This window comes from Furipterus horrens, unplaced genomic scaffold (assembly GCF_987537825.1).
Source record: "Furipterus horrens unplaced genomic scaffold, mFurHor1.1.pri manual_scaffold_7, whole genome shotgun sequence".
NCBI lineage: Eukaryota > Metazoa > Chordata > Mammalia > Chiroptera > Furipteridae > Furipterus > Furipterus horrens.
In genome coordinates, this window is record NW_028327177.1 from 85,941,537 (window position 1) to 85,966,561 (window position 25,025).

General features: G+C 38.7%; 1 protein-coding gene across 1 annotated transcript in view; it reads left to right on the forward strand.

Moving 5' to 3' along the window:
• The window catches only part of ADAMTS9 (ADAM metallopeptidase with thrombospondin type 1 motif 9), a 184,945-nt gene that overhangs the window by 52,493 nt on the left and 107,427 nt on the right, over positions 1 to 25,025 (forward strand). The window contains exons 13-18 of the mRNA XM_090283884.1: positions 13,530 to 13,711; positions 13,799 to 13,935; positions 15,392 to 15,509; positions 15,762 to 15,857; positions 24,330 to 24,496; positions 24,588 to 24,717. Coding sequence (XP_090140010.1) covers positions 13,530 to 13,711; positions 13,799 to 13,935; positions 15,392 to 15,509; positions 15,762 to 15,857; positions 24,330 to 24,496; positions 24,588 to 24,717 — 830 coding nt within the window. The remainder of the gene's footprint in view (positions 1 to 13,529; positions 13,712 to 13,798; positions 13,936 to 15,391; positions 15,510 to 15,761; positions 15,858 to 24,329; positions 24,497 to 24,587; positions 24,718 to 25,025) is intronic.

Consider the following 25,025-nt stretch of genomic DNA (forward strand, 5'->3'; position numbering starts at 1 on the left):
ATAAATACTCTGTAGTACACATCACAGATGATGATCAATTTATTTTAATATATTATTGTTTACACCCCAACATTTAGTTCACATTCACATATTAGTGGTCTCTTTAGAAGACAACTGAAGAGCTATGAGATATAGACTCTGTTTTATAGCTATGCATATAAGCTAATTAACATTAGATTTTCCTATATTTAGTATGAAGTTTTAAATAATGGTATTAAAAATAGTACGTGTTTTAAAAAACTCAAATGTATATAATATAAAAAATTCCTATTATTGTTATTTCTAACCCCCAGTCATCCCCACAAGAAATAACTGCCAAAAGACAATTTTATGTATATTCTTCTGAAATTTCAAAAAGGACTGTAGATGTAACATGTGTTATATGAAATAAGTATCACACAGAATAAGGATCACACTACATATAGTGTTCTACAAATTGCTTTAAAATCAAGTATATTTCCTAGTTACTTGCATTGTTGGAATTTTAAAATATTTGAAGCTAACAGCAAACATGAATTTTTAAAAAATTACTAACTATTAGGTGGTTACATTGAGCCAAATTAGTATTATTGTAAGCTATATTATTATGAGGGTAAGGATATTGCAAATAGTAGGCACTTCTGAAATTTTGACTCAATAATGTTGTATTCAAAAGAAGTATTTGCTATTTTTTCTTTTTTTTCTCTTCTCTTCTCCTTTAAGTATTAGAATAATTCTAGAAGTGCTATGGAAACTTGAGTGAGGTAAATCACTCCATAATTGGGATGGGCCAGAGAAAATCACCCCATGTAAAGATCTCAGTGGGAAAGGATCTTGGGCTTCAAAATAAAATGATGATCTTCATATTTAGAAGTTAGGGACCAATCATTAAAGACTTCAGTTAGAGGTCCTTGTGCTTGCTGTTTGCTATGGGAGGTTTTAAAATGATACAATCTACTTAGTTGAGTGTCTGCACTGACATCACTTCGGTTAAAATGCCTCAAAGTTATTTGCACTTTGGGATGTCCCTGCAAATTGAGGAAGCAGTGTGCGATGTTACAGTGGCATAAGTGAAGTCAATTCGATGAGAGAAGGGGACACAGAAAAGAGAAAAGCAGATCCAGATCTCAGTTTAAAAGCTTGTTCAGAGAAATTCGCAGAGCAGATGGTTCATTATGTAGAATATGGAAGTGGTTGCTGTCCTGATTCTCAGTTTGAGGGGAGCGGTCCCCCTCTCCAGGCAACCTGACTTTACTCAGTTTCAGGAGGCTGAGAGTATAATGTAGAGCTCCACCTTTAGAATCCAAGGTTGTCTCTAATAAGAATTCTGGATTGTTTTTATTTTTTCACAGCATTCATGTGATTCAAGAATATATTTATTTAGCATCCAGACACGTTATGCTGTATTTTTAGGCTTTTTTTCTTGAAAGTATAGGAGCTTGAAAGAAAAGTAGCCTTGTCACACACATGAATTGGGCTATACCCATGAGCAAGCTGTGTAAACCATATGATGTCTAATTTTAGTAAAAAAAAAATTTTCACTCAATTTGTGTGCAGTGCAACAGACATGTTATCATGACAGTGGGGCCCTAATATGTTGTCTTTAAATGCTTTATTTATTTTTCTAGTCCCATTTTTGACCCATGTCCTACAGGTAATGAGCATTTTTTCTGGTTTGTAAGAAAGGTCCAGTTTATATCTGTCATTCTAGAGAAGTTTAATAGCTCCTATTTTAATTCTCAAAGTGTCCTGAATGGGACAATTAATTATATGTTCACCAAATATGAAAAATATGTAATAGGGTAAAAATTTAAATCAGAACCACCAAATCATAACAGAGTATCAGAACAAGACCAGCAAGAGATCAAAGATGGCAAAGGAGTACTGGAAGCTACACTAACCTACTCCCAGGATCAATCTGGAATTACAACTTAATTGTGAATAAATCATCTGGAGTAAACAACTGAATACTAGCTGGAGAGAAGTCTTATAATCATAAACAGACAGAATAAGCCACTTCATCACAACATGACTTGTAGGAAGTGCGGAGACACGAGAGGGCAGGCTGGGCAGTCACGGGTGCAGAGACGGATTGAGGTTGGTTGAGGCTCCGGGCACAGAAGAAAATATTGGGCCCCTTAAAAAAAGAGAGACAGGGAAAATAAAAATACATGTTAATCATATTTTACACAGTGTAGTAATGAAACCAAACTTGGTGTCATTAGAAAAAAGTGTAAAGTTGGGGTTTGCAGGGCTCTTCAGAAGTTGGGGCCCAGGGCACATGCCCGGTGCGCCCACCATGAAATCCGCCTCCATACAGGGGGCAGCTGAAGGAACAGAGAAACATCTCAAGCCGGGAATTTCCCCTGAGAAGGGTGGGGTCTAAATCCCCAAGTGGGCTTCCCAGCCTACCGCAACAGAGCGGAGAGTAAAATAGCATCCAACTGTGAAAAGCGAAAAGCCATGGGGTTTCTTGCTGGCCTAAGAGAAATGGCTGGAGACAGAGAGTTCAAAAATATGATACATTGGAACCCACTTACCCTGGGCTCCAGCAGAGGGAGGGCAGAGTGGACTAGAGACGCTTAAGGAGAGTTTAGGGTGGTGACTGTAAGAGAACTGAGGGAGCAGATGACTGGGTCCCAGTGTTGACTCATTCTCCTTATTGCAGGCAAACCACTCCCCTCCAAGTAACGTCAGCCTGAGGGGAAGCAATAGCTCCATGCACAGGAATTAATCTGCCCCTCCCTCAGTGCTTAAACTTGATGGCTGATCACACATTAAATAGATTAACAACTAAAGGAGACAAAGACAGTAGATCTCTGGTAGTCTGGAATGGGCTGCTTAGGCCCAGACTGGGACACAATCTGACATCACCAGGGGCAGAACCAGAAAGTAAAAAAGTGCACACCTACAACAGTATACAAAATGTGGTGGGAGGAGTGACTCTTGAGTCAGCTAGCTGGAGGGAGGGACCCACCAAAGAGCAATACAATGAAAACAAAAACCCAAGTACAACCAGACAGCTCAAATAAATGGCATAAAGGGCATCCCATGAACATCAAGTTCAGGAGATTAAGGAGATTGAACCACAGAATCACACAGGTCTCCTACCACAGAAAGTCACACTATAAAGACAAGGATTCAAAGCAGATCAATCTTAGAAGCAGAAACAAACAAGAAGAGTCACAAAAATGGGGAGATGAAGAACTTCTGATCAAAAGGAAAGGAGGAATCCCCAGAAAGTGCTAAATGAAATAGAGGCAAGAAAACTATTCACATGGAATACAAAATAATGGTTATAAGAAAGCTCTGTGAGCTCCTCAAGTTCAAAAAAAGCTACAAAGAATTCCAGGGGAACTACCAAAAACTCCAGGGAACCTACAAGGAACTTACTGAGAACTACACCAGCATTGAAAAGGACATAGAAACTATCAATAAGAGCCAAGAGGAAATGAAGAACACAATTTCTGAATTGAAGAACGTGGTAGAAGGAATCAAAAGCAGGCTAAATGAAGCAGAAGATTGGATCAGTGAGCTGGAAGGCAACGTAGAAAAAAATTCCCAGACAGTGCAACAAAATGAAAAAAGACTGAAAAAGAATGACGAAGTTTTAAGAGAGCTGCAGGACAACATGAAACGTAGTAATATTCATATCATAGGAATATCAGAAGGAGAAGAATAGGAGCAAGGGATAGAAAACCTGTTTGAAGAAGTAATGACAGAAAACTTCCCTAACTTGATGAGAGAAAAAGTCACGCAAGTCCAGAAAGCACAGAGGGTCTCAATGAAGATGAATCCAAACAAGCCCACTCCAAGACACATCATAATTAAAATGGCAAAACTCAAAGACAGAGAGAATCCTAAAAGCAAGAGAGAAACAGCTAATAATATCCAAGGGAACTTCGATAAGGCTATCATCAAGTTTTCAACAGAAACACTACAAACCAGAGGGAATGACAAAAAATATTCCAAGCAATGAAAAACAAAGGCCTACAACCAAGACTACTCTACTCAGCAAGGCTCTCATTCAAAATGAAAGGTGAAATAAGGAGTTTCCGAGACAAAAAGAGGCTAAAAAATTTATCTCCACCAAATCAGCTTTGCAAGAGATGCTAAAGGGTCTGCTTTAAGAATATGAAGAAACAATGGTATTTTCTTTTTTGTCTCTGTCTCTTCTATTTTATTGTTGGTGTACAGAAATGCCTTAGATTTCTGTATATTTATTTTGTACCCTGCGATTTTGCCAAATTCACTTATTATATCGAGTAGTCTTTTAGTGGAGTTTATAGGATTTTCTAGGTATACTATCATGTCATCTGCATATAATGAAAGTTTTACTTCCTCTTTCCCAATTTGGATGCCTTTTATTTCTTTTTCTTGTCTGATTGCTGTGGCTAGGACTTCCAACACTATGTTGAAAAGGAGTGGAGAGAGTGGACAACCTTGTCTAGTTCCTGAGTTCAGGGGGAATGCTTTCAGTTTTTGTCCATTGAGTATGATGTTGGCCTCAGGCTTCTCATATATAGCCTTAATTATGTTAAGATATGCTCCCTTTATTCCCATTTTGTTGAGTGTTTTCATCATAAATGGGTGTTGTACTTTATCAAATGCTTTTTCTGCATCTATTGAAATGATCATGTGATTTTTGTGTTTCATTTTGTTTAGGTGATGTATTATATTTATTGATTTGCGAATATTAAACCATCCCTGCATCCCTGGAATGAAGCCCACTTGATCATGATGTATGATCTTTTTGATGTATTGCTGGATCCTGTTTGCCAATATTTTATTGAGGATTTTAGCATCGATGTTCATCAGTGATATTGGCCTGTAGTCTTCTTTCTTTGTTGTGTCTTGACCTGGTTTGGGGATTAGGATAATACTGGCTTCATAGAAAGAGTTTGGGATTTTCCCCTCTTCTTGGATTTTTTGGAACAGTGTGAGGAGGATAGGAGTTAGTTCTTCCCTGAATGTTTTGTAGAATTCGCCTGTGAAGCCATCCGGAACTAGAGAGAATTATGCTTAGTGAAATAAGCCAGGCAAAGAAAGAAAAATACCATATGATATCACCTAATACAGGAAACTAAAGAACAACACAAACAAAGGAACTAAATAGAACAAAGAGCAGAATAGCAGTCAATAGGGGGGAGGGGAGAGGGAGAGAAGGGGGATAAGTAAGGGAAGGGATTAGTCAAAGAACCCGTATAAAAGACCCATGGACATGGACAACGGGGAGGGATATGATTGCGGGAGAGGGGGTGGGTTGGGTGGGGGAGAGAAATTAGGGGAAAAGGGGACAACTGTAATTGAAAAACCAAAAAAAAAAAAAAAAAGAGAGAATATGAAGAAACAGAGAGCGCCCAAATATATTCAGAAAATCTTTGAGGACTTCAAGAAGGATACTGACAGCAACACTTTCATAGTAGGGAACTTTAACACCCCATTGTCAAAAGTAGACAGATCTACCAAGAAAAGAAAGACCAGGGATATTGTGGCACTGAACAACACTCTAGTTCAAATAGACTTAAATGATATATACAGAACTTTTCAGCGCAAGGAAGCAAAATATACATTCTTTTCATATGCACATAGAGCATTTTCAAAGATAGATCACATAGTAGGACACAAAACAAGCCCCAACAAATTCAAGAAAATTGAAATTTCATCAAACATCTTCTCATATCTCAAAGGCTTAAAACTGAAATCAACCTCAAGGAAAAAACTCAAAAACATTCAAATTCATGGAGATTGAATAACATGCTATTAAATAATGAATGGGTTAACAATGGGATCAAGGAAGAAATCAAAAAGTATCTGGAAACAAATGAAAATGAATACACAATAGCCCAAAACCTATGGGACACAGCAAAGGCAGTTCTGAGAGTGAAGTTCATAGCAATACAGGCCTACTTAAAAAGGATAGAAAAATCTCAAATAAATAACCTAACCCTACATCTACAAGGCCTAGAGGAAAAACAACAAATCCCAGAGCAAGTAGAAGGAAGGAAATCATCAAGATAAGAACAGACTTGAATGATACAGAGACTAAAAGAGCAATTCAAAGGATTGATAAAACTCAGATCTGTTTCTTTGAAAAGATAAACAAAATCAACAAGCCTTTAACCAGACTCATCAAGAAAAAAAGAGAAAAGACCCAAATAAAATCTGAAACAATAGAGGAGAAATCACAACAGATACCACAAAATTCAAAGGATTATAAGAAATTACTATGAACAACTATATGACAAAGAATTTGACAACCTCGGTGCAATGGATAAATTTCTGGAAACATATAATCTTTCCAAACTGAATCAAGAAGAAGCAGAAGCAGAAAGCCTGAATAAACCAATAACAACTAGTGAAATTGAAGTAGTAATCAAAAAATTCCTGGCACCCAAAAGCCCTGGGCCAGATGGCTTCGCAGGCAAATTTTACAAAACATTTAGGGAAGAACTAACTCCTATCCTTTTCAAACTATTTCAGAAAATCCAAGAAGAGGGATAACTCCCAAACTCTTTCTATAAAGTCAGTATTACCCTAATTTCAAAACCAGGTCAAGACACAACAAAGAAAGAAAACTGTAGGCCAATATTGGTGATGAACATAGATGCTAAAATCCTCAAAAAAATATTGGCAAACCAGATCCAGCAATACATTAAAAGATCATACACCACGATCAAGTGGGATTCATCCCAGGGATGCAAGGATGGTTTAATATTCTCAAATCAATAAATGTAATACACCACATAAACAAAATGAAAGATAAAAATCACAACATCATATCAACAGATGCTGAAAAAGCATTTTATAAAGTTCAGCACCCATTTAAGATAAAAATTCTCAGCCAACTTGGAATACAGGGAGCATACATCAACATAATAAAGGCCCTATATAAGAAACCAGCCATCAACATCATAATGGGCAAAAATTAAAAGCTTTCCCCCTAAGATCAGGAACAAGACAAGAATGTCCACTCTCTCCACTTCTATTCAACTTAGTTTTGGGAGTTCTAGCCACAGTGATCAGACAAGAAAAAGAAATAAAAGGCATCCAAGTTGGAAAGGAGGAAGTAAACTTGTAATTATTTGCAGATGACATGATAATGTACATAGAAAACCCTATAGACTACACCAAAATACTACTCAACCTAATAAGTGAATTTGGCAAAATAGCAGGGTACAAAGTCAATATTCAGAAACTGAAGGCATTTCTATACACCAACAATAAAATACCAGAGACAGAAACTAGAAAAAAAAATCCCATTTACTATAGCAACAAGAAAAATAAAGTACTTACAATAAACTTAACCAAGGAGGCAAAAGACCTGTACTCAAAAAACTACAGAATACTGAAGAAAGAAATTCAGGAAGATGCAAATAAATGGAAGCATATACCATGTTCATGGATGAGAAAAATTAACATCATTAAAATGTCCATACTATCCAAAGCAATTTACAGATTCAGCACAATCCCTATTAAAATATAAATGACATATTTCACAGACCTAGAACAAATAGTTCAAAATTTTATATGGAACCAAAAATGACCCCAAATAGCCTCAGCAAACTTGAGAAAGAAGAACAAAGTAGAAAGAATCACAATACCTGATATCAAACTATACTACAAGGCCACGGTAATCAAAACAGTCTGGTACTGGCATAAGAACAGACATATAGATCAATGGAACAGAATAGAGAGCCCAGAAATAAACCCAGGTCTCTATGGTCAATTGATATCTGATAAAGGTGGAAGGAGCATAAAATGGAGTGAAAATAACTTCTCCAACAAATGGTGTTGGGAGAACTGGACAGGGACATACAAAAAAATGAAACTAGATCATCAACTTACAGCACACACCAGAATAAACTTAAGATGGATAAAAGACTTCAGTGTAAGACATGACACCATAAAAGTCATAGAGGAAAATATAGGCAGTTAAATCTCAGACATCCCACGCAGCAATATTTTTGCTGATATATTTCCCAGGGCAAGGGAAATAAAGGAAAGAATTAAGAAATTAGACTGCATAAAACTAAAAAGTTTCTGCTCAGCGAAAGAAAACATCAGCAAGATGAAAAGGGAAGCAGCCACATGAGAAAACATATTTGCCAATGATACCTCAGACAAGGGATTGATCTCCAAAATATATAAAGAAATTATATGACTCAACACCAAGAAGACAGACAATCCAATTAAAAAATGGGTAAAGGACCTGAACAAATACTTCTCCAAGGAGGATATACAGAGAGCCCATAGGGACATGAAAGAATGCTCAACATCACTAGCCATCAGAGAGATGCAAACTAAAACCACAATGGGATACAACCTCACACCAGTTGGAATGGCTATCATTAACAAATCCACAAACAACAACTGTTGGCAAGGATGTGGAATAAAGAAACCCTAGTGCACTGTTGGTGGGAATGCAGACTCGTGCAGTCACTATGGAAAACAGGATGGAATTTCCTCAAAAAACAAAAAATTGATCTGCCTTTTGATCCAGCAATTCCACTGCTTCGGATTATTATTCTTCTGATTATCCTCGAAGAATTTTGAAACACCAATTCAAAAGAACCTATGCTCCCCTGTGTTCATAGCAGTTCTATTTACAATAGTCAAATGCTGGAAACAGCCTAAGTGCCCATCAGTGGATGAGTGGATCAAAAAACTGTGGTACATTTACACAATGGAGTACTATGTAGCAAAAAGAAAGAAGGAACTCGTACCTTTTGCGACAGCATGGATGGAACTGGAGAGTATCATGCTTAGTGAAATAAGCCAGGCAGCAAAAGAAAAATACCATATGATCTCACCTAACACAGGAACCTAATAAATGAAATTAACAAATGACCAAAATAGAAGCAGAGGCATGGAAACAAGGAACAGACTGGCAATGACCAGTGGGGTGGAGGGAGGGGGAGGGGGAGAAGCAGGGAAAACGGGGGGTGGGGGTGGGGGGAAGAGTCTAGTCAAGGAACTAATATAAATAACCCATGGACATGGACAAGAGAGTGGGCATTGACTGTAAAAGAGAGGGGAGGTGGGCGAGGCAAGGAAGAGCAATGTGGGGAAAATGGAACAACTGTAATAGAACAATTGGAAAGAAAAAAAAAAGAACAAGGCCTGAAACTAGAAGGTGCATTCTCAGGCCAGTGGGCCCATACTTGTTATTTGTGCTCAGCATTTGGCCCTGAGCTTCCTGATGACTGGAAAAAAATGGTTTATGAAATTGTAACTGTCCATTGAAATAAAAAAATCAAGCCAATTCTTTAGGAAAGTCAAAGTAGTTCCCTTTTCTAGTCCTGTTCTGCTTTTCAACTAATAAGTAGGTTAAATTTAAAAATAATAACAAATTCATAGATTTGAGAATAGACACAATTGTGAACTGGATATTTCTCATTTAGACTTTCACTATAGCAACTGCTGATGAAATCTTACATAAAAAAATGTAGACATTTGTCTATTTCATCTAAGAAAACAAATCTCTCATTTGGCTGTAAAGAATTGAAGGAAAGGTTTTTTTGTTTTGTTTTTTTTTTGGAGTACTGAGTGGGATGAACTTATTTGAAAATGTAGCAAATTGGCTACAGTGAAAGAGCCATTAACTAATGAATTAATATCGATTTCCATAGACTGCTGCATCTGGCAGGACCATCAGTGATGACTAACAGTTTCCTGTCTCATCCCATCTAATCCTTGAATAGCTTTTCAGCATACTCTGTAGTTGGCCATTTGGCTTTCCCTTAAAATTCTCCAAGATTAGAAAATACTCTACCTTCTGGGGCTGCCTGTTGTATCATCAGAAATTTCTTCCATGTGTTGGCCCTAAACCACCTGCCCTAACCCATTGTAAGTAAACATAGAAGCTGAGATTCTGTTCAAACCCATTTGCAGACTAAAGATTAGCTTTTCTTGATGGTAGAATACACTTGTGATGATCTTTGCAAAAATTTCTTCATCTTTGGCCATGAAGCATTGCAAATTTTCTTTGTATGTATGGATAGGCATGGTTGTGCTTGAAATATTCAGCTTGGCTGTGCTAAATATAGTTACTTTCATAATAATTAATCTGGCAATTTCCTAAATCCTTTCCATCCCTATTTGACATGGAATATTTTTAAAAAGATCTTAGTAGATGAAAAATGTAGTTAATATTTTTCCAGTTGCATTTCCTATAATTTTTAATAGTTTCCCACATGGAAAAAGTACACCTAACCAGTTAAATTACTAAAGTGTAAAATGAATTTTTTCCATACTGAAAGGTAAGTTAAATTGGCTAAAGCCTTCCCCATTACACAGTACATGCCAATCAGGCAGAGATTATATTGGCTAGGATGTAAGATAAGCCATATATTTCAAAAAGGCAAATTTACATTTATTAATCACATATAATCTGCCTTTTTTATAAAAAGCAAATAAGATCAATGAAGGAGTTTTGATATGGAAAGAGCCCTGTTTCAAGAGAGGCAGCATAGCAGAGAGGCCGGATCATGAGTGAAAGGTCAGGGAGACCGGGGTTGGCCTCAGCCAGTGCATCTCACTTAATTGGCATGTGACCTTGCCAGAATACTTAACATTTCTGAGCCCCGTTCCAGCAAAGTATCAGAAACAAGAATGCTACTACCTACCTCAAAACATGTCCATGCACAATCAAAAGAATAGCTCAGGGGTCAGAAAACTTTTTTCATAAACAAATACTTTTTCTGTAAAATATTTCAAAAGTATTTTAGACTCTGAGGATCATAGGCTCTCTGTCCCAACTATTCAGCCTTGCTGATATAGTAAGAAACATACATAGACAATATGTGAAAAGTAGGAGTGGCTGTGTTCCAATAAAACTTTATTTATAAACACTGAAATTTGAATTTGGCATAATTATTATGTATCTCAAATTTTAAATCATTTTACAGACTCTTGTAATAGCTAAATATTTACTGTGTGGCAGGTCTTGTTCAAGTGCTCTGAATGTATTAACCCAGTTAGCCCTCACTCAGCCCTATGAAGTAGACATTATTAGCATCATCTCCCTTTTACAGATAGGAGGACAAGCTTAAAGAGATGAAGCAAGCTGCCTAAGATTGCACTGTTGTTAACAGGCAGGGCTGGGATTCAAACCCTCAGTTTTTAGGTCCATCTTTGTAACCCTCAGAAATATGGCCTTTCACATAGAGTGCTCTCTATGTGCTTTTTATTTAAAAAGTCATTTATAAAAATAAGTCACTCAATGCTATTTGCCATTTGAGTCAAAGCAAGCAAAAGTGGAAAGCAGCACTATCTGCAGGAAAGCCACCAACAAGCATTAACTATTTGCTGCCCAAAGCACTGCTGCATTTGGTCAATTGCAGAAGTCAGCTAAGACTCATTATGCAACAAAACCAAAAGAAAAAAAAGAACTTTAAAAAAATTTATTTTCAAAGAGAAAGAAATGTGAATAATTTTCAAGTAATAAATAAATGAACACTCTACCATAGTTAGTTGGGCTGTTTAAAAAGATTCACAAAGATCATTTCAATTTGAGGAAAAGTTGAAGGGGATATTCCTTGCAGCACATTTAAAACAAGTTTCACCTGAACAGCTGTGTGGGCTTGATCTATTATCCATATGTAATTGATATTTTATGCATGAGACTGGGTGCCTCTGTACTGAGAGAAGAGCTTAGTATCCAGAAAACCAAGGCCATATGTATCTCTAAATGGCATGAAAAGAGAAAAATAAAAGATTATGGACCATAGCTCTTGGATAATGTAGCAGAAGGAGCATAGAGAAAGAACCTAGGAAACCTGACGTACAGTCCTGTCTCTGCTTTTTTATTACCTGTGTGACCTTGGGCAAAGTACTTAACTTCTCTGAACTTCCTCTTGCTTGGTATTAAATTACTTCTGCTTTTCTTTTGGGCAAAACACGAATGAGTTTTGGCTATTCAAATGCACAATGCAGATATAAAGCTATGGGCCTAACTGTTTAATGGGAAAACAATTAGACAGATACTTCTGGGTTATGTGCCATTTTGCATCACTAGATGCAGTCTTCTTCGTGATAAATATTTACCAGACTCAGATACATAACTAGCCTTTCAAGGGCCAGTATCATCTCTGCTTTACGTGTGCAGAACAGAGCTCAGAGAGGCCAGGGAGCTTATACAAAAGTGCCCAGCTTATAACTGCATAGCTTATGCTCTTACCTTACTCTACAAATCTCTGATCAAGGGAACACGTTTATGACAGTGTCATGGCCAGGTGGCTCTTCCTGAGACTTGGGCACTCTGCAGGAGCACTGAGTCTTGCCTCACCATGAAAACCATGTTGCAGCTCAGACTTGGTACTCAGAACAAGCAAACTGTTGAATTTGATCAGGTTAGAATGGGAGTACTCATATAATATCATAGTAGTTAACATTTCAGGCATCTACTCTGTGCACTTATTTTAGAGAAAGAGAGAACTGAAGTGCAGGAAGACTAAGAACATTGTCTAAGATCCCACAGTGAGGATAGAGCCAAGAATGGAAGCAGAAGCTCTGCTAGGCTGCATCTTGTTTTGTACTGTGTGGGTTTGGATACATTTCCCATTCCCCCAAGGCCTGGTTTAACAAAACAAACAAACAAAAAAAAAAAAAAAAAAAAAAACCATTTCTTTATAGTCCAAATCACTCTGAAAGGAATGATCCCAAGAAGAAAGGTGCGAAGGTTGGAGAGGTGTCCTAAGATAGCAGTGAAATCTGAGCTGCTCCAGCCTTGGGTGGGTGAGCCAGACTTCCTATGATTCTGTGATCTTCCAGTTTCCATGATGAATTTGGCAAGCCATTGACTGCTGGGAGAGGTGTTGTATAATATACTCTCTCAGTCTCATCTGGAAAATACATGTACAGACTGCATGCAGAAATTAAATTTGCACTGTGATACTTTATAAGACATACCCCATTCTCTTGTCACACAAAAGGTAATGAAGCCAATATGCTCTCTCCTGCTTCTCCTATTAACTTAGTCAAAATACAGGCAAATTCATTCACTTTATTCCATCTTATTTGTAAAACAAACAAAAATCATGGTTATTGGTGGGGACAGAGGAGGGAGACAATGAATGGAAGTGAAATGCAAAGATTTAGGATCGTTTCCCATGAGAACATCAGTAGGAAAGGTAGATGGGACATTTTAACTACTCACGTGTACCTTTCACATTCTACATTTTTTAAATCAAAGGACTGTGAATGCTTGGGAGAAAGGAGAGAAAATGTGCTAATAGATTCCAGGCTTTGTATTTCATATTTTAAGTTATACACTTTAGTACTTTATCCTCACAACAGCCTTACCAAACAGCACCTTCTCATTTTACAGATGGGAAGGACTGAGGCTCCAGGTTAACTGACTTGCTCAAGGTTAGGCACTTAATGATGTTGAAACCAGAATGCAAACCCAGATTTTAGAGCCCTTCTCCTGTTTTCTGTTACCAGCTACTTCAAATTTACCTCCCTGGAAGACAGGACTCCACAGATGAGAGAGTGATGTGTGAGAAATACATTATAATACAGTGTATGTGTTCTTTACCTTTCCTCAGGCCAAAAAATGGTGGAAAGTACTGTATAGGGAATAGAATGAAATTTAAGTCTTGCAACACAGAGCCATGTTTCAAGCAGATACGAGATTTCCGAGAGGAACAGTGTTCTCAGTTTGATGGGAAGCATTTTAATATCAACGGTCTACCTCCAAATGTGCGCTGGGTGCCTAAGTACAGTGGAAGTAAGTGTTTGGGGGTGGTGCCCATGGTTGGCAGGCCAGTGTCTGTACAGCATGAAAGTCACACTGCATTGTGTTTCTCCTTTCTAGTCTTGTTGAAAGACCGATGCAGGTTGTTCTGCAGAGTGGTAGGAAGCACAGTCTACTATCAGCTCCGAGACAAAGTGATAGATGGTACTCCTTGTGGTGAGAACACCAGCAATATCTGTGTCCAAGGCCTTTGCCGGGTGAGTCCCAGATGGTGTTTTCGTCACTGTGTTGTCTTACTGCCAAGCTGTGGTCTGTGGCTTTCTTGACAGAATAGCAGCTACTAATTCCTGTGCACTATCTCTGGGGCAGTGGTTCTTAAAGTGAGGTCCTCAGAGCAGCATCAACATCCCCAGATTTTGATGCATGTCAGAGTTTGAGAACCACTGCCCTGGATTTTTCTTGACATTATCAGCCTCTCTGGGGGTCTGCACAAAATTTCCCTGTGAAGATTTATTACAATAATGTTCACACACTCCTTTACTATAACCTCAGTGCTTAAGGTTAAACCCAAATGCTTCCTGACAGCACTTTCTAAGTCGAATAGCTCTGTTCTAGAATGATCACATCAGGAAGAGCTGGCCTCACTCAGGTTTGTCTTTCTGATTTTAAGCAGGATACCTTCTATCTGAGACATACTGATTATTTACTCTTTGAAGGGAAATCTAGAAACTTCTGGCCAATGGTAAAGCATCAGAGCAGTGATTTCTCAAGGACTTAATACCATTTCACTGTTCTCACAGTCAGAAATCATTTCTAACACAGCAGGACTATGAGATGCTGTCTTCATTTCTGTCACGTGGTCCATGGCAGATTGAAGCTCCTGATCGGGAGATCTGATTGACAGAGCCCCTGAGAGCATTCCCACTTCTCAGTTTATAACTGACATATTGCCTCCTTGTCAGTCCATGTTATAGCAGCACTAGTTCATACAAAGAAACCAAATGGACAAGAACATGAACTCTGTCCTCTTAGTCTTCTGGTCATTGCTGTTGTCCTCAGACCTCTGTCTGCGTTTGTGCTTTGCACTGAGATGTGAAGAAATTCAGGAGGCCATTTGGAGCCTCAAGCCTCATACTGGTGTTCTGCAGCCATCTTTTTCCTCCATCCATGGTCAATCTTTAACCATAGGCAACTTCACATAAAATTAATTTTTCAGCTTTTCTTGAAAAATTGGGAAATGTGAACACTGGGCTCCTGTTTCTACATAGTGGAAGTAGCCTGGAGTGGACAGCGGGTGCTCCCTTAAGATGGGATGTGAGCTTTTAAATTGGGTACAATCCTTACTGCTCCTTTTTTCAATCCCAAGTGATTGTTTTCATTGACTCCATTTATCTGTAGACTAGTGCTTCTCAAATTTTGATCTGTAGATGCAGCACCTAAGGAGTTTGTTAACATGCCAGAAAATCTATTGTGATTCAGTAGATCTGAGTGAGACTCAAGAATCTGCCTTTCTGACAGCATCAGGGATGCTCAGGGATGCTGGTCTAAGGACAACATTTTCCATAGCAAGTTTGAGTTCTCAACCCTTGTGAGCTTAAAGAGACTTGACTTGGTTGTCATTTTAAATGTACATCATGCAAAGAAACACATTACTTGTTGTTTTATTATCTATATAATACTTACCATTTATTTCAAATGTTTTATTTTTAAAAGCAAGCTGGATGTGATCATATTTTAAACTCAAAAGCCCGGAAAGATAAATGTGGGGTGTGCGGTGGCGATAATTCTTCATGCAAAACAGTGGCAGGAACATTTAATACAGCAAAATATGGTAAGATTCTATTCCTAACAACCACAAGAAGGAAAGAGATCAAAGTGTAAAAATTGTTCACCCTATGTAACATGTAAAAAGTAATAATGTCAGGCATTAAGATCAGTCCTGTTGAGGTGCATTACCCATCTGGCTATAAGGCACCTAACAGTGAGAGAGGTTTTATATTCCTTTGTTTCCCACACTTTTTTCCATGCTTAAAGAAAGTGAACCATGCTATGGAATACTGAATTTCTGCTTAATTCTTTTCAGGTTATAATATGGTGGTCCGAATTCCAGCTGGTGCTACCAGTATTGATGTGCGGCAACACAGTTTCTCTGGGAAACCAGAGGATGATAACTACTTAGGTGAGATGGGTGCCCCTACTATTTGCAGGAATTCTGATTTTCTGGAGCAGTTGGCAGATACTAACTACTTCCTTTCCCTTATTGCACACGGAGAACTTTCAGACGTCATGTATTTTTATAAAAGAAGTTGATCTTGAAATTCACTATTTTGTTTCTCCCTCATATGTACACCCTCAGAGTATTGCTTTAAGAGTCATGTAGTTATACTAGTCAATATCGAGGGATTTACTCTGGGTGTTAAAAAATAGAAAGGCCCTAAATCAAATTTTGAAAATACTTGCCTTGTAAGCATAAAATCATTGCTCTTTGAGTCTTTTTCAAAAAATCTATCCTGTGGGTAACTGACTTGCAAATGTTTTAGTAGATGTATTACCTGACAATTTTTACATTTTCAGCTCTAACCAAGAGCAGACCACTGGTGGACTTGTTCAATATTTTATTAAGCCTGGTCACTCCAAAATGTTCTATAGTGGCAATATTCTTCTCATGTCATTACCAGAATGGCCTACCTTGTTACTTTATAGATTCTTCATCCTTCTCTCACCATGCTCAGTCACATAATTAATTCATATCTCTTCCTTATATTTAAAACACAACACACCAACCACCCTGTATTCATTTTTCAACAGTTTTCTTAGCCCAGTCTCACCTCAATTTATCTGTCCACAAACTGCAATTAGTGATTATGTAGTAATTATGAAATTTGCCAACCATTTTTAATTAAAAGGAGGACATGGACATGGGATCATGACAAAAAGGGGTTTAACTGGTCACAACCAACTTGCACAACCAGACTCCTCCTAGCCATGAAAAGCAGCATGTCTTGCACTCCGATCTAGAGGAAGTGAGGGCAGTCTTGCTGGGCAGTCAGTTTTTAAAAGAAATGAATGTGTTAATGTACTTTCTCTCTTAATGCCCAGAGAGGGACTCCGTTTATCTATCTGAATACAATCTTTGTTGAGGCTTCTTCAAACATTTGAGCATATTGAGATAGAAAATGAGTATTAGTTAAGTCAAATTAAAACCTGTGTCTATATTTTGAAATGTCTGTATGAAATCTTTCATAAATAATAAGCACGTTAATTAAATAATATTTAGACATGATTCCATTATATTATTGTCTTCAGTGTATCATAATTCATTCTATCGGTCATTTATTTAATATGTGCTAGGTACAGTAACAAAACAGAATGAAAAATTAAAAATAAATAAAAGTCTCTAGTTTTCATGGAACTTACTTTTTGGTAGGAGCAGAGCAGCAGTTTTCAACCTTTCTCATCTCATGGCACACATAAACTAAATTACTAAAATTCTGCAGCACACCAAACTATATATATATATTATATTTTATGCTGATCTGACAAATAGGTATAATTTTTATTCATTCACACAGGATGCCCATTGTTGTGTTGGCTGTTGTCATTTTTTTATTTGACAGTCTGAGGGAAAAGAGGTCAGTGCCCCTGACTAAATGGTCAAGTATTGCATGTTTTAAAAATTCTTGGGGCGCACTGGTTGAAAATCACTGGAGTAGATATTCAATAACTTAATGGATGAGCAGACTACGTACTGTGAGAAGGTGATATGTGCTATTAGAAAACAGAGCAGCATAATGGAAAATTGGGATACAGAGGATGGGTGGGAACAGTGGTGTTGAAATATTTGAAATGTAGTAAGAGATAATAACATATATGGAGGAAGAACAGTCCAAGCAGATGGAGCAGCCAGTCCAAGATCCTTGAAGGATGAACATGTCTGGATTGTTCCAAGAGCAGAGGGAGGCCAGTGTGGCTTGAGCTGAGTGAGCACAGTGAATCCCAGATGAGGTTAAACAGGTATCAGGACTAGATCATAAAGGCCATGTAATCATCAAAAGGATTATACTGAGAGGCAGGGGTTTTAAGTGAGGAATACCATGATGTAATCATGTTTATGTTTAAAAGGAGCACTCTGGCTCTTTTGTTGAGAATAGCTGATAGGGGAGGGTATGCGGCAGAAGCAGGAAAACTGGTCAGGAAGTTCCTGCAATAATCCATGGAATGCTGGAGGTTTGGCCCCAAGTGGTTGCAGTAGAGGTATGGTACATGGTAAAATTCTGGATATGTTTTGAAGGCAGAAGCATTATGATATGTTGATGGATTGAATTTGGTATGTGAGAGAAAGAGAGGGTGACTCCAAGGTTTGGACCTGAGCAACTGAGAGGATGAAGTGGCCATCAACTGACACAAGAGAACTTGTTTCTTATCTATCTTATCTATGACCATTAGGTTTTAAGGTCAGAAGCTGTGCTTTATATCTTTAGCTCTTGATATAAAGCTTACACATGATGCTAAGTACATGATTGCTAAATTGTTGAACAACCATTGCTCATTACAGAGTACCTACTGTGTGTTTAATGGGGGATGGGATTACCATGGAGATAGACAAAGTCACCCCTTCTTTTAGAGACCATAACGTCTTACTTGGAATCAGTCACTTAGTAGCTGAATCAGCTTTCCACATCCTAAGTATCTAAATGAGTGGTGATTTTATAAGACAGTTAACAAACTTTTGGGGGATTCTTTGCAAATTATTTTTTTGACAATCCCACATTTCTCATTCCATCACTTTGCAAAATGGGTCAAGCATTTTTTCCTCATGCACTGGGTTATAAATTTGAGCTTGTGGCCCTACTACTTTCTAATTAAATCCAGCAGCATTGCATACAACTTCCTTTATAATTTCCTGAGAGCTGAAAGCAATGTTGACCTCCTCCTCTCTTTTCTTTGAAAGAGAGAAGGAGTCTTCCTTATTCTTCTCCTTCTTAGAAAAATAATCTCTTTCCAAGTAGGGGCCTCAATTCAATTCAACTTCATCAACCAGGTCAGGCACCTGAAGTGAGGAAAGCCTCCTGATGACCTTTTATTCCTCACTGGAGGTTTCTTAATATTTTGGTAAAGAATGAAAGCAAAATTAAAGAAGATTTGTCATCTGGGACAGGCAGTCTAAGGCAGTCATGGCTCTTTAATAGGATGGTATGGTCAACTCATCTGTTAGCAAAAGAAAGTCTCTCTGGATGCACATTACAAGTGTGCAAGCAGAGATGGCAAGTCACAGTTAGTTCACTGAGTGTAAAAGTTGAGACCTCAGAGCCTTTGAGCCTTGCCGTGGTTTCTTAACAAGTTAGGAAGAATATTATGTCATCAGATCTGGCGTGTGTAAAAGCTGGGTCTTGGCTTGAAGAAAGGTGCAATAAATGCTCTAAGAAGGTCTAAAAACCTGCTGTTGGATCTTGCTTAAATCCATTCACAGCTGTTTCGTTGCTAAGCGACCTTCATCCTTATATCTCATGATCTTTTTAAGGTCAGCCCAGCCATAGTTTTTCCACATGTTTTGGTGAGGGAGCCATTTCCAGGAGAGAGAGGGCCTCTTTAGCTGCCCTGCTCTAATGGGTGAAATGTGGGGGAAACGAAGCCAGGAAATTAGCTCCCCTAATCTCATTAGCAGGAGGTTGGGCAGTAGACTGTTGTTTTCAGGTAACTATTTGTTTCACAAGGTACAGAAGCAGAAAGTCTCCCTGTCAGAGGTCACCTTTTCACACAGATGCCTCCCTCCTGTTGGGTTAAAGCCAAGCTGCACCCAGTACCACCATGTTCATATTTCTTCAGAAGAAAAAGTAGCTGTTTTCATGATACTTATTTGACTCCAGGCAGGGGGGGCCCTGGCTGGTTTGGCTCAGTGGATTGAGCGTCGGCCTGTGAGCTAAGTGTCGCTGGTTCGATCTTCCAGTCAGGGCACATCAGAGAAGGAAAACTCTGATTCCAAAAAACCTCCGCTGCCTTGTGGCATACCTCTTCAGGGGAAAGGCTAAGGGAGTAAACCCCGACAGAAAATCCGGAGCCGGAGTCCCTAAGGCGGTTTGACGTTGTGGTCAACACCGGCAACTCCTGCGGCGCACCTGAAGCCAAGCTGTATTGACTCCGTCTTTCCCTTGGATCCTTCAGCTGCGAAGAGAGGGGGGGTCTGCTGCATGGGCAACAGCAGACCCTCCATATCACCCTGCCCAGGCTCTGTAGCTTCATCTTCACTGGAGAGGACACTCCAGCGTCATCGCAAGATGTCGATTCAACACGGGAGGAGACAGATACCGTGTCACTCCCGAGTCGGACTGCACAGCCATTCTCGGTGGTGCAGATAGACTCTTGAGAAGCTACACCATCGTCTCTCGAGACGGACGGCTGCCGACGACGATTTGACTCCAGTACACTTAGCCCTTGAATAGTTGTAGCAGTGGGAAGACAGGAATCAATTCAGCTCAAGGTAAAGCGGAATGTCATTTCACCTGCTGACTCCCATCTCATTCCCCACTCGCCATCTCGGGGATAAGGAGATGCAGTGAAGGGTGAAATGGTCAAGTCAACATGTACATGAGAGGGGAAGCCTGGAGACTTCGGAAAGCAGCCCCAGAGTTCACCTAGAATAAATTATTGCTCTTTGAATGTGAACAAAACTGAATTATAACTTAATTCACAGACTGGCCTTTTCCCCCTTTTAGAAAAACATCAACTGGGTAGCTAGCAGGCTACTTCTGGGTGATTTTGCTGGCAGCATATCCTGCCATCACCATATAAGGGAGCCATATTAGGAGGCAGCCTCAGGATGTCCCAGGTGCCATGGAAACAACTTTATCTCCATTCAGTGACCCATTGAAGCTTGTGCATCTTGCCTGGCTGGTGGATCTCACATGGTGGGAGCTGCAGGCAAGATGAGGTTTCAGAGGTTCACACTGACAAGGAAACAGTTACTTGGCAGGAAGCACTCTGTTCTCCCTGTCATGAATGTCAAATTCAGTCGATCACTCACCTATTGTGGACTGGGATCTTTCTTTGCCTTATAAAAGTACATTTTTAAATGGTCATTTTTACTAAAGGGGCAAATGCAGTGTAGCAAAACAAACTAAGTTTTTAAAAAATTCATAGCAAAACATACTTGGTTTCTATTTGTACACAGTAAAAAGAATGCATTAATTTATTCACTCATTTAACAAACATTTGTTGATGTCCTTCTTGGAAAACTTCAGTGGTTAACACGCTTTGGAGACAGACTTCCATAATGAAAAGTCATCTGGCCTTGGGAAAGTATTTTACTAATATTTAAGTCATGCTTTTCTCTCCATAAATTAGGCATCAATAAAGGTATGGTAAGGAGACCATGCATATACAAAATTATGATCTGCCAGGAACTGAAGCCTATGTGTACTATTGTGTTTAATGTTCTTAACAATCCTGTGAGAAACCCATTAGACAGAGGAAGAAACTGAGACTTAGAGAGATTAAGTAATTTACCCAAGATCACACAAATAGAAAGGAAGAATTGGAATCCTTGTCCGTCTGACTTCAGACCCTACATCCTTAACCACTCCACATTTCTGTCTGCATGTAGAAAACTGTGTGGCTGACCAGACTTGGGGATATACGTGACTGGAAATTGAAGTCTATCAGTGGGAGTGAATAATGGTGAGACTGCAAAAATAGGTCAGAATAAGATTTGTAAAGATATAGAAAAGTTATTTTAAGGAATTTGAACTAAAATTCTGTAGGTAATAAGGGCTACCAAAGAATTTTGAGCTAAGAAAAAACAGCCATGGTTTTGGAGGGTTTTTCAAATCTTTTTAAAAACTTTTTTCCTGTGTCACCATATTGTTTTCCACCACTTCAGATGAAGCATCTTATGCTTCCCTTAAGGCACAGGTGGGGATTATGATAGTCAAGTGCTGGATTAGAGACAATTCAATGCAGTTAATTCCTGATCCTGTGAAGAGTAGTCTTTGCATCAGGACAGTGTCCACTTTAGTGAGCTCTTTTGAGGTTCCCTTGTGCAAGAAAGCAAGAACCGCGTCGGCCTGTGAGCCAAGTGTCGCTGGTTCGATTCCCAGTCAGGGCATGTGACTAGGTTGCACATCAGGTCCCCAGTTGGGGGCGCGAGTGAGAGGCAACCGCACAGTGATGTTTCTCTCCCTCTCTTTCTCTTTTCCCCTCTCTCTAAAAAAATAAAATAAAATGAATAAATAAATTATTTTTTAAAAAAGAAAGCTAGAACCTTGCTGCTAGTGAGCCACAAACAATATTCAGAGCTTGTCTCAGCCCTCTTTAATCTCCACATAAGGGTAAAATACCTGCTTCCCCCTAAATCCTCTAAACCTCTTCTACTTACACATTGCTACTGCCTGCATGGTAAAAGACAGTGTATTACCTGCATCAGTGAAAGACAGGTGAGGATCTGGCAGACACTAGGGACATTTTGTCCACTCCCCATTCCACAACCAAGACAGATTTTCATTAAAATGATGCCAAGACATGAAGCTGCTAATGACTCCTGTCTTGCATGTTTCTTGGTCAACTAGTATCAACTGATGGACACTGATATTCAGGACAAAATCTATTTGCTATTTGTGAGTTAAATTTCCATGTTCCCCTTATTCACCTTAACACATAGCCTGGACATTTCAAAGGTTCCTTTCCTGCTGAGATTTGCTACTCATGCATAATTTACAAAGGATAGGGGGCCTTTTTTATAGTATTTTCTTCAAAACCTGAATGTTTAATAGCTCTGATTTGTTGAGTGCCTATTTCATGTCCAGCCCAACACTCAGGAGGATTCATTATTCAAGGAGTAGGGGTACTGAAGGGAGGGACTCGTATTAAAAACCAAAATTTTAATAATACTAGGGGAAAATAAATTGATCAAAAAGAATAAAAATAAATTTATTTCATCTTATTTTTATGTTCAGCAAAATTTCATTTTAATTTCTGTTATGCCCAGGTTGTGAAAATGCAGAAGAAAGCAATTGATAAATATTTTTGCCAAGTTTTCCAGTCAAGTCATATGATATCGGAGTCATACATTCTTCACTTACCATTTGAATTTAACCGTAAACTCATTTTTTAAAGATCTTCTGGGGCTTTATTCACTTTCACAATAATCTCTCTTGACACTTTGATAAATAAATTATTATTATTATGAAAGTAGTTGTCACCTCATTCTCCTTGTCTGCTTTCTTTCCTTTCATATGTTTCTCACTGATCTGTCAGATTCTCTGTTGGCCAATATTTTGGCACTTGATGCAGGCAGTTCTCCAACATTATTTTTTCAGCTTTGCTGATTGTTTCATCTTTTGCAAGATCTGCAGTAGATTCATTTATTCTGCCAAAGAAAGTATTTATTGAGCAACTGTTGTTACCAAGTGCTCTTTCAGAAGCTGGAATATGCAGAGAAGTGAATATGACAGTCCTAGATCCTTGTCCTCATAGGGACAGATAACACTTGTTTGGGAGAGAGCACATAAACAAAGTGCTATAGAGAGAGATGAAGGAAGGAAATGGTATAGAAAGTGTGGCATCTGTGCTGGCAGTGAGAGGGGGTGTTCAGTTTTAAAAATAATGGTCTGGGTAGGTCTATTGAACAGCTTTTATGGTTTAACAAATAATCGCAAAACATAGCAGCTTAGACGAACAAATATAAACTGTCTCCCAGTTTTTGTGTGTTTGGAATTTGGGATCAGCATGGCAGGGTGTTTCTGGCTTGAGGTGTCTCATGAGGTGGCAGTCAAGACTTCAGCCAGGACTGTGATGGCATCTGGAAACTTGACAGGTGTCTTATTCCAACGCTGTTGGCATAAGGCTTCAGTTCTTCGCTGCTGTTTTCCATCAAGCCCCACAATGGGGCCATTTGCTTCAGTTTCTTTACAACATGGCAGCTGGCTTTTTCTAAAACCAGAGATTCAAGGAAGAGCAAGGTGAAGCCCCAATGCCATTGACCTGGCTTTGGAAATCACATTGTCATTTCTACAATGCCCTAATGATTACACAGTCAGTGCTATTCAGTGTGGGATGAAATGACATATGAGGGGACTTCCAGGAGGCAAAAATCATTGGACCTATATTGAAGGCTGGTTACCACAGTGGACCTCACCGAAAAAGTGACATTGGAGCATCAATTAGCCATGGATTTTCAGATTTCCACATCTGTCAAACAAAGAAGACTAACAAAGATATAATAAGCCCAACTAACGTAATGTAAAGCAGAGAGGAATATTTGCATGAGAACCAATTTTGTACATGTTCAGTTCTTTGTAAATATTTTCAAATCCTAACACTTCTCCTTCCTTCTCTAATTCTGTAACTGTGAGGTTTGTATAGCAAGCCTTAGGCTAATTAGGATGCTTATATATTTCTCTTACTTTTGAGAGTCACCTTGAAAGGTAGGTGTTTTTATCTTTGTTTTAGAGATAAAGAAATGGAGACTGTATGAGAGTAAGTGATTTCCCAAGGCCACATAGACAGCAAGTGGCAAAATTAGGATTTGGGCCCATGCCTATTTGCCTGAAAAGTCCATGTTCTTTGCACTCTGACTCTGCCTATCAAAATGTTCTTTTATATTTCATTCATTGAGTTGTTAACAGCAAATCACTGTATACTGTTTTCTCATCTACAGCTTTATCAAACAGTACAGGTGAATTCCTGCTAAATGGAGACTTCGTTGTCACAATGGCCAAAAAGGAAATCTATATTGGGAATACTTTGCTAGAATACAGTGGGTCTCACAATGCAGTGGAGAGAATTAATTGCACAGATCGCATTGAAGAAGACCTTTTGCTTCAGGTAAAATGTTGGCCATGAGCCCACAACCTTTTCTTCCCTTCAGGATCACCAGACCTGCAAAAATCATCTCCATTTTGTCTGCACATCCCAGGTGTTGTCGGTGGGAAAGTTGCACAACCCTGATGTGCGCTATTCCTTCAACATTCCAATTGAAGACGAGCCCCAGAAGTTCTACTGGAACAGTCATGGGCCCTGGCAAGCCTGTAACAAACCCTGCCAAGGTATCAGCTTTTAGGTTGAGTTTGGGGGATTTGAGGTATTCCTTTGGTTTGTTTGTTTTTCAAGTTTTATTGACATAAAATAGATATTATAACATTGTATAAGTTTAAGATATACAACGTAATGATTTGATACATTGCAAAATAATTACCACCGTAAGTTTAGTTATCATCCATTATCACACATAGTTATAATTTTTTCTTGCCATGAGAACTTTTAAGCAACTTTAAAATATGCAGTGCAGCATTGTTAACTATAGTCACCATGCTGTACTTAACAGCCCCAGGACTTATTTATCTTATAACTGAAA